General features: G+C 42.5%; 1 protein-coding gene across 2 annotated transcripts in view; it reads left to right on the top strand.

The window, feature by feature from the left end:
• The first annotated feature begins 7,546 nt into the window (after window positions 1-7,546).
• Window positions 7,547-9,799, top strand: part of SLC25A21 (solute carrier family 25 (mitochondrial oxoadipate carrier), member 21) — a 552,502-nt gene continuing 550,249 nt past the window's right edge. For both annotated transcript variants that reach the window (XM_011999189.1, XM_011999188.1), the window contains exon 1: window positions 7,547-7,925. In XM_011999189.1, the coding sequence (XP_011854579.1) occupies window positions 7,856-7,925 (70 nt within the window). In that variant the 5' untranslated portion in view covers window positions 7,547-7,855. The remainder of the gene's footprint in view (window positions 7,926-9,799) is intronic.

Genomic DNA, 9,799 nt, shown 5'->3' with positions numbered 1-9,799 from the left:
CACATGTTTTATTACAGTATATGGTTGTAACTGCTTTATTTTTATTATTTTTGTTAATATCTTACTGTGCTCCTGTGCCCAATTTTTTTTTTTTTTTTTTGAGATGGAGTTTCACTCTTGTTGCCTAGGCTGGAGTGCAATGGTGCGATCCCAGCTCACTGCAACCTCCGCCTCCCAGGTTCAAGCAATTCTCCTGTCTCAGCCTCCCAAGTAGCTGGGATTACAGGCATGTGCCACCATGCCCAGCTAATTTTGTATTTTCAGTAGAGATGGGGTTTCACCATGTTGGCCAGGCTGGTCTTGAATTCCTGATCTCAGGTGGTCCACCTGCCTCGGCCTCCCAAAGTGCTTAGATTACAAGCTTGAGCCACCACGCCCAACCTTACTTTACCCAATTTAAAAATTACATTTTATCATAGATATATATGTATAGGAAAAAAAAGTACTATTAGCTGTTTCAGGCATCTACTGGTGGTCTTGAAATGTATTCCTCCCAGCAGGTAAGGTTGGTGGGGGCGGGGGGGCTACCGTATTGGTCCCATCTTAAGGCAAGGAGGTCAGCATTTTGTTCCCCTTTTTATTTCAGTCAGTCATTGGCTATGGGATTGCCTCCAGCATGGTGAAGTGGGAAATGATGACATATGTAACCTCCCAGGTAAGGTAGTGATGTGTGTGACTTCCCAAGCTTCTCTTTAGCTGAGGGCATGATATGGTTTGGCTGTGTCCCCACCCAAATCTCATCTTGAATTCTAGCTCCATAATTCCCTCATGTTGTGGAGGGACCCACTGGCAGATAACTGAATCATGGGGGCAGTTCCCCCACTCCATGCCATTCTCATGGTAGTGAATAAGTCTCATGAGATCTGATGGTTTTATAAGGGGAAACCCCTTTCGCTTTGCTGTCATGTTCTTCTCTTGTCTGCCTCCACGTGAAACATGCCTTTCACTTTCTGAGATGATTATGAGCCCTCCCAGCCATGTGGAACTGTGAGTCCATTAAACTGCTTTTTCTTTATAAATTATCCAGTCTTGGGTATGCCTTTATCAGTGGTGTGAAAACAGACTAATAGAGGATATTTCTCTAGAAAATAAATTAACTATGAGTCCATAGCCATTAATACTCATAGCAGCTGGTATGGGCAGGCCAGTTTGGTAAAGGGATCTAGATGGGGCACCAACATCATCCACTATAATGACATTGAGACCTTTCTGATAAGAAGAAATCAGCTGGTCATGGTGGCTCATGCCTGTAATCCTAGCACTTTGGGAGGCCGAGGCTGGTGGATCACCTGAGGTCAGGAGTTCGAGACCAGCCTGGCCAACATGGTGAAACCCCCGTCTCTAGTAAAAATACAAAAATTAGCCGGGCATCATGGCATACGCCTGTAATCCTAGCTACTTGGGAGGTTGAGGCAGAATTGCTTGAGCCCGGGAGGCAGAGGTTGCAGTGAGCGAGATCATGCCACTGCACTCCAGCCTGCGGGACAGAGTGAGACTCCATCTCAAAAAACAAACAAAAACAACAAAAAAGAAGAAATTAGTCATGGGAAGGGCCAAGAGAAGAATATTCCTGGCAAATAAACATCAAATGCAAAATCCATGAGGCAGAACGAGGTTGAAATATTCAAATTCAGAAAGAAAACCATTGTGTTTAGATCAGAGGCAAAATAGTATGAGATAAAGACATAGAAATGAGCCGTTCATACAGAGCCCTGAAAGGACCGTTATAAGTTTGATTTGGTTTTTAGGGCAACTGAAGGCCTTTGGAGGATTTTTGTTGTTGTTGTTTGTTTGTAAAGACAGGGTTTCACAATGTTGCCTAGGCTAGTGTTGAACTTCTGGTCTCAAATGATCTGCCCCCACTTGGCCTCCCAAAGTGCTGGGATGAGCTACTATGCCCTTTGGAGGATTTTTAAACAAGGTACTGTCATAATCTACTACATATTAAAAAATATGCTGATTACTGGCTGGGCATGATGGCTTATGCCTGTAATCCCAGCACTTCAGGAGGCTGAGACGGGTGGATCACTTGAAGTCAGGAGTACAAGACCAGCCTGGCCAACTTGGTGAAACCCCATCTCTACTAAAAATACAAAAATTAGCCGGGTGTGGTAGTGGGTGCCTATAATCCCAGCTACTGGGGAGAATCGCTTGAACCCGAGGCGGAAGTTGCAGTGAGCCAAGTTTGCACCACTGCACTCCAGCCTGGGGGACAGAGCGAGACTCCGTCTCAAAAAAGAAAAAAAAACAAAACGCTGAATACTGAGTGGGGACAATAAGGGCCAGGAGAATAATTAGGAAACAATTCCAGTAGTCCAGGTGAAAAATATTATGGCTGGAACAAAGGTGGTTGCAATGGAGATAGAAGTGAACAAAATCAGGATATATTTGAAGGTAAAGTTTACAGGGTATACTGTTGGGCTAGATGTGGAGAGAAGAAAATCAGGCATGAGTACTAGGTTTTTGGCTAGAACTATTTGATGGATAGTGATGCCATTTTCAGAAATAGGAAATATATGGGGAAAAAAGGGTTTGGGGTTCAGCATCAAAAGTTCTGTTAAACTTAAGCTATCTCTTTTTCTTTTCCTTTTTATTTTTTGAGAAAGAGTCTAGCTCTGTTGCCCAGGCTAGAGTGTAGTGGCACTCACTGCAAGCTGTGCCTCCCAGGTTCATGTCATTCTCCTGCCTCAGCCCCAAGTACTGGGACTATGGGCACCCGCCACCACCCCCGACTAATTTTTTGTATTTTTAGTAGAGACGGGGTTTATACCGTGTCTTGATCTCCTGACCTCGTGATCTGCCCGCCTACGGCCTCCCAAAATGCTGGGATTACAGGCGTGAGCCACAGCGCCCGGCCTCTTTTCTTTTTTTTTAGAGACAGGGTCTCTCTGTTGCCCAGGCTAGAGTGCAGTGGCGCTATAATAGTCATAGTTCACTGCAGCCTTGAACTCTTTTCCTCAAGGGGTCCTTCTGCCGCATGGGGTGGGAAGCCATTGCGCTGGGGCAAACTATCTTTTTTTTTTTTGATACCCAAGTAAAGATGTAACATAAATAATTGTATATATAATTCTGGAGATTCAGGGATGTGGGTTATTTCCATGGCTGGAAATAAGAATGGGGGAGTCATCAGTGTATAAAAATTACTTTTAACTAAGGCCCTGGATGAGATTCCCTGAGAAGAGAATCTGGATAAACAAAAGAAGAGAGTACATACCCAACCTCTGGAGCACTCCAATAGAGATTAGGTATAGGAGGAGGAAAACAGAAAAAAACAAGATCAGACCACACAGGGGTAAGAAATCCAGGAAAGTGAGGTATCATAGAAGCCAAGAGAAGGAAGTTGTTGTTGTTGTTGTTGTTGTTGTTGTTGTTTTGAGACAAGAGGTTTGCTCTTGTTGTCCAGGCTGGAGTGCAATGGCACGATCTCGGCTCACTACAACCTCTGCCTCCCAGGTTCGAGCAATTCTCCTGCCTCAGCCTCCCGAGTAGCTGGGATTACAGGCATGCGCCATCACACCTGGCTAATTTTGTATTTTTAGTAGGGACGGGGTTTCTCCATGTTGGTCAGGCTGGTCTGGAACTCCAGACCTCAGGTGATCCACCCGTCGTCTCGGCCTCCCAAAGTGCTAGGATTACAGATGTGAGCCACCGTGCCCAGTCCTTTGATTTTGACACAATCAGAAAAGAAAGTTTTTAAACCAAGGGTGGTCAGGTTTTTTTCTTTTCTTTTCTTATTAAATGTTGCTGGAAAGTTAAATGATACCAGAGAAGTGACCTTTGGAACACTTGGCAATGTTTGGAGACATTTTTGGTTATCATAATCGGGAGTGAGTTGCTACTGGCATCTATTGGATTGAGGTCAGGGATGCTGCTAAATATCCAGCAATGCACAGAACAGCCTCCCTCAACAAAAAGTTATCTGTCAACAGTTCTTTGGTCTGACTTCGAAAATTCATGCTGGCCGGGGCTCAGACCCAACATTTGGAAGGTCAATTTGGGAGGATGGCTTGAGTTCAGGAGTTCATGATTAGCCTAGGCAACTTGGTGAGATGCCATCACTATTAGATTTTTTTGTTGTTGTTTTTTGTTGTTGTTGTTGTTTTAAAATAACAACAAGCCGAGCCTGGGCCTGGTGTCTCATGCCTGCAATCCCAGAATTTTGGGAGGCTGAGGCTGGTGGATAACTTGAGGCCAGGAGTTTGAAACCAGCTTGACCAACATGGTGAAACTCCTTCTGTACTAAAAACACAAAAATTAGCCAGGTGTCGTGGTGTGCACCTGTAATCCCATGTACTCAGGGGCCTGAGGAGAATCGCTTGAACCCGGGAGGCAGAGGTTAAAGTGAACTGAGATAGCGCCATAGAACTCCAGCCTGGGCAACAGGATGAGACTCCATCTCACAAAACAACAATAACAAACTCCCCAAAATAGCAGCTTAATAATATAGGCTAATCATAAACATAATAAATATAGCCTAATGTCATATGTCTAATAATAAACATAGCGTGGCTGGGCCTGGTGTGACTCACACCTGTAATCCCAGCACCTTGGGAGGCATATATGGGAAAATTGCTTCAGCCCAGCAGTTCCAGATCAGCCTGGGCAACACAGAAAGAACTTGTCTCTACAAAAGATTATTTTAAAAATTAAAACAAAACAAAACAAAAAAACCCATAGCATACCAAATAGAGGGCTCCTAAATTATACTTAGGTTCAAATTAACACCTCAGCCGAATACTGTTATTTTGGGGAAGTTACTTAATCTCAGTGCCAGTTTCCTCCTTTGTAAAACAGGAATGAGATAATGGATTACAAAATGCTTATTAGCCCAGTGCCTGGGAGAAGGTATAGTCAATGAACGTTGTGATTACAATTGACTAGATAGGCTGAATACGGCCTGAAGGTAGCAGATTGCTCTTTACTTTTCTAGAACCTCCCCTATTCTCCCCAAACAACCCAATTATCTTTTAATATGTTCTTTCTAATCTGATATGAAACAAGAAATCAGATATCCACCCTTTAAAAAATTGGTTCTAACATTAGTTTTAAATGGATTTCTGCATGTTGATGGCTTAGAGGTTTTATTAACTCCTAGATTCCCAGTAATGTTCCTGAACAGTTTTTTTAGCCACTTGACAAATGATAGGGAAGTCAATAATTTAATCATGTAATTATCAACCAAGATCAGCTAAATAAATCAATAATTTAAAAAATATAATCTTCATACATTAGCAGTTTTGCCCCATTAGGATATCACATCATTATTCAAAATAATAATAGAACAATGTGATAGAGGCTAGGGAATCTGAAATAGGTCAAGTAAATATTACCATTTTTTCCGAGCACTAAATCTTCCAGCATTCCAATATTGGCCACGAGCAAATTTAGCTGCAGATGAGATTTACATTCTATTATCAGAGCGTTTAGCAGAGTGTTTAGCACAGTGAGTACTCGTTGGCTCTGTCTTCACTCTTGTTGACTCCCAACCTCTAGAATGTTCTCATGCCTAGGCCCCATATCCTCTAGTATTCTAGAGGTATAGGACTGGATTATATGTGATATCAAGTCTTGCTTTTTTCACTCAAAGATATTTCTTCTAGTCCAGAGAGGTTAAAAAGAGGAAGTAACTTTTTAACAAGGATAACTGGGAGTTCTCTAACTGAATCCATAGGGCTTTTTAGAGGTTGGGTTTTAGTGAGATACAAGCTTGCTCCCATCTACCCTGGATAAGATCTTCAGAGGGGAAGACACTCATGGAAATAATTATGTCAAAAGGTTGTCTTTAAATCTTGACCTGAAAGTATTATTGCATTTCCTGGATAATGTAGGGAAGGCAAAAATTTACCTACAAGGTGGATCTCCTCCATTAGACTGTAAGTGCCATGGGGGAGGGATTTGTAGTGATATTGTCAGTATCTAGGCAAGTGCTAACACTTAGTGAGCTCTCGGTGTAGAATTTGGTTCAGTGTGTGCACTGAGGTTTAATAGTTGTGACCAAATTTTTAAAAACTTAAAAAAAATGGAATTAATTTGTGGGGCTATTTGTGTGACAGACTGTAGTTTGTTTAGCCTGTGGTTAATATTTAAATCCACAATCTACTGCTATCAAAAGAAGGAATCCTGCGATGGAATCCCAGCTATACTATTACTCCCGAGGGATCTTGGAAAACTAAATTTCTGCTTTGAAAAATGAGGAAAACATTTTCTATGAGCTCTGAAATTGTTTCTATGCCTAATATATAACAGGTTCTCAATATTTGTTGAATAAGTGATTCTATATTGCACTCAAGATTCCATATTTAATTAGTAAAAGTCTGAAAGATATTGCTCAAAAGCCTTTATTCTATCAAGTTAGCAAAATTTCTGCAAACTATTTCTTGGTAAACATTTTCAAACTTAGCAGTTTTAATCAAATATTTAATGAAATGAAAAACTTCATTTTTGTGTATCTGATCACATAAGCAGCAAGTCTCCCCAATTCCTCAAGCACTTTAAATAATTTTGCCAGATATCACTGATCAACTTTTAATGACTCAGCCTGAGAAATAAAAAATCAAGTATGAAACCAAATTATTGCACTTGGTACATTACAAATCACATAAATTGAACTATACTAATTGCTGATATTGAACGGTTTTTGACCTCCAAAAATGGCAATTTTTATATGGCTCACACTAAATATGTTTAGCATTAAATAATGTGTTTTAAGAAATATTACAATAGGGCTTCTAAAGCCTCCCAGTTCTCTGTTTTACTCTTATCATCTCCTGTGTGTTAGGGGTGTGGCAGGTATTTTTGGAGAATTTCACAATCTTATATCTCTCCTACATAAAATAGGCAACTTGTAGTTTAAAAAGAGTATAAATTAGTAGTTTTGTTTTGGTAACTATCCTAAGGGGCTAGTACGAATAACCAAACCTTTTATAGAGAGAATACACTGTAAGTTCCTTAATGTTCCTCAATTGTTTAGGTCAGTGGTTCACAACCTTTAACGTTCATGACAACCAACAGAGAACTTGTTTCTGGGCCCTATCCCCAGAGATTCTGATTCAGTTTAGGTCGGGGTGGGGCCCACCAATTTGACTTCCTAACAAATTCACAAATTATGCTACTGCTGTGGGTACTAAAACCACTTTAAGAACCACTGATCTGGGTATAGAAGAAACTATTTATAAGCAGGCTTTTTCTTCTTTTGGTCCTTAGGTAAATAAAACTCAAGTTGATGAGGTATGATTTTTACCTTAAATCAAAACCATTTTTGGTAAAGTACTACCTTAGCTCTATTGTAAGGTAAGTGTAAATTAGATTTGCTTTGACTTAGCTGCTACAGACCACAATTACAGGATAACTAACTGAGGAATTTATTCACTTGTCCCTTCTTTTGAACCTCACTGTGCTCTGGCATGCCAGGAGGTGCAACGGTCGTCCCAGCTTTGCACTTGGCGCTCCAGGCCTGGGTCATTTCACTTGAGTTATCAGAGGCAGCGCGTCCAGTTTGACAAACTCTGCCGGAGGCTCCTGATAGAGAAGGGCGTGGGCGCCAATCTAGGAGACAAAGCCTGACTCGTTGCGAAGAGCCAACCCAACCCCATCCACGAGTCTTATTTCCAGGGACATTTTCGGAGCCGAGGGCGCCTCTGCAAGAGCACTGCTGACAGGTTCCGACTCGCGGGAGATCGCGCGACGAATCTGCGCCTCGAACCCTCGCTTTCCAGCAGTCGCCGGATTGCTGCCCCACAGGGAGCCAACCCGCCCGAGGACCAGCCCAGCAGGGGCTCTCTGAATTCGTAGGCTGTGCAGGCGGCGAGCTCGCCCACACATCTCAGCCCACTCCCTCGTCCTCCTCCCGGCGAAGATGTCCGCCAAGCCTGAAGTCGGCTTAGTGCGCGAGGCTTCTCGGCAGATCGTGGCCGGTGGTTCTGCAGGTAAGGCTACCCCGCCCTGCCCCGCCGGAGGCTAGTTGCTTTCCCCACCGCGTGTCCTGAAAACGTTTCCCAGATAGGTCTCCCTACTGAAGTTCCGCCGTCTTCCTCAACATTCCGCGCTCCCGGAGCAGTGCCTGAGCCCCTGGAGGCGCGAGAGCAAAGGAGGCCGGGAGCTAACGGCGAGTACCGGGTGCCCCAAGCAGTGTTGCCTCGGCGTCCGCGCCGGCCGCTCTCGGGTTCCCGGCATTCTCCGTTCCTAGCCTGTAAAGCAAGTGGGAGAGCCCCAAGGGCAGCGACTTTGAGGCGGTCTTTTTGTCTTGCAAGCTATTTTACTTGAAAATGAACCAGTTCGGTCTGACTTAGTTTTATCAATTGTAGAGTCTTTTTTCAAGCTCGCGAATCTGATATAAATCCTGCCTTCCTCATCAAAGTACTTACAGGACTCCACAGGACTTCTTATTGCATACTGTGCTTGCTTGGGGATATTCGTGCCTTAAATAAAGATATTAAAATTAAATGCATATGTGACACACATAAACACCTTTGATATAATGGGCTCACGTTAATTTACAGAGTTATGCTGTGGGGAAAAAGTAAACCTTTAGGAAAAAATGTTGTAATTTCGGAAATACTTTTAAATGTAGCTGGAGAAAGTTACTAACCACGAGATGTGTTATGTGCAAGTATTTTAAAGCTATTTTAAAATATAAATTATGATTTGGTTTAAAATTTAATCTTACAGTCATGCATTTTAATTATAAATATATAATTAAAATAATTGCCATAATTGGCTCATCACCAGAAAACATTTTATAAATCTAGCCCTTCTTTCAATAAATTATATTATGGTAACTCTAATAAATCATGTTAAAGCAATGACTAGAAGATGTTTAATGTTTAACTTCGACTAGTAAAAGTTACTGTATTTTCAAACAAATTTGGACTTTTTGTAAGGGACTACTGCAAATTATGACTGGTTATCATTATGTCATCACCTACTTGCATCTCAGGAGTACCATAAGCAGCCAGTGTGTCACTCACAATCTGTACACTTTCTTAAAGATGATATTTCATCAATATCACATTAGAACCATTCATTTCTTACAGAAAATTGTAAAATCAATCCCCCTTCCCCTTCCCCTTCCTTTCTTTGAGATGGAGTCTCGCTCTGTTGCCCAGACTGGAAGGCACCGGAGCTGGAGTGCAGTGGCGCGATCTCAACTCGCTGCACCCTCTGCCTCCCGGGTCCACCTGAGTAGCTGGAATTACCGATGCGCGTCACCACTCCGGCTATTTTTAAAAATCTTTTTTTGTAGAGATGGACTTTCGCCATGTTGCCCAGACTGGTCTCAACCTCCCGGGCTCAAGTGATCCTCCCACTGCAGCCTGCCGAGTAGCTGGGACTACAGGAACCTACCACCATGCCCGTCTAATTTTTGGGGGGATGTAGGGGAAGGGTATATATTTTTTTTTTTTGGTGGAGACAGGGTTTCACCATGTTGCCCAGGCTGGTCTCCAACGCCTGGGTTCAAGCAATCTGACCCCCTTGACCTCCCAAAGTGATGGGACTACAGGCGTGAGCCACTACCCATTATTATAATAGCAGTGGCCCCACTGCTTGCTCTTTCAGTTTTCCAATTGTGATGATGAATTTGCACCAATTTATTTACCGTTTTTGGTAAAATTCCACAATGCCTAAGGTTCTGTCTTCTGAACCTAACTCGTTGGTTTGTAGTCTATGACCCTGATCAAAGAAAACTCAGCTCGTCCAAAGAGAAAATGAGGCCAATTGATTAACATCCTAAGCTAAGACTAATGACTCATAAGCACCTGTATGCTAATTTATATGATCATACTAGGTATTAGGCACCCCT

The sequence above is a fragment of the Mandrillus leucophaeus genome, unplaced genomic scaffold, assembly GCF_000951045.1.
Source record: "Mandrillus leucophaeus isolate KB7577 unplaced genomic scaffold, Mleu.le_1.0 Scaffold587, whole genome shotgun sequence".
Taxonomy (NCBI): domain Eukaryota; kingdom Metazoa; phylum Chordata; class Mammalia; order Primates; family Cercopithecidae; genus Mandrillus; species Mandrillus leucophaeus.
The sequence above is the reverse complement of the archived record's forward strand: the minus strand, read 5'-3'. Positions and strand labels throughout refer to the sequence as shown.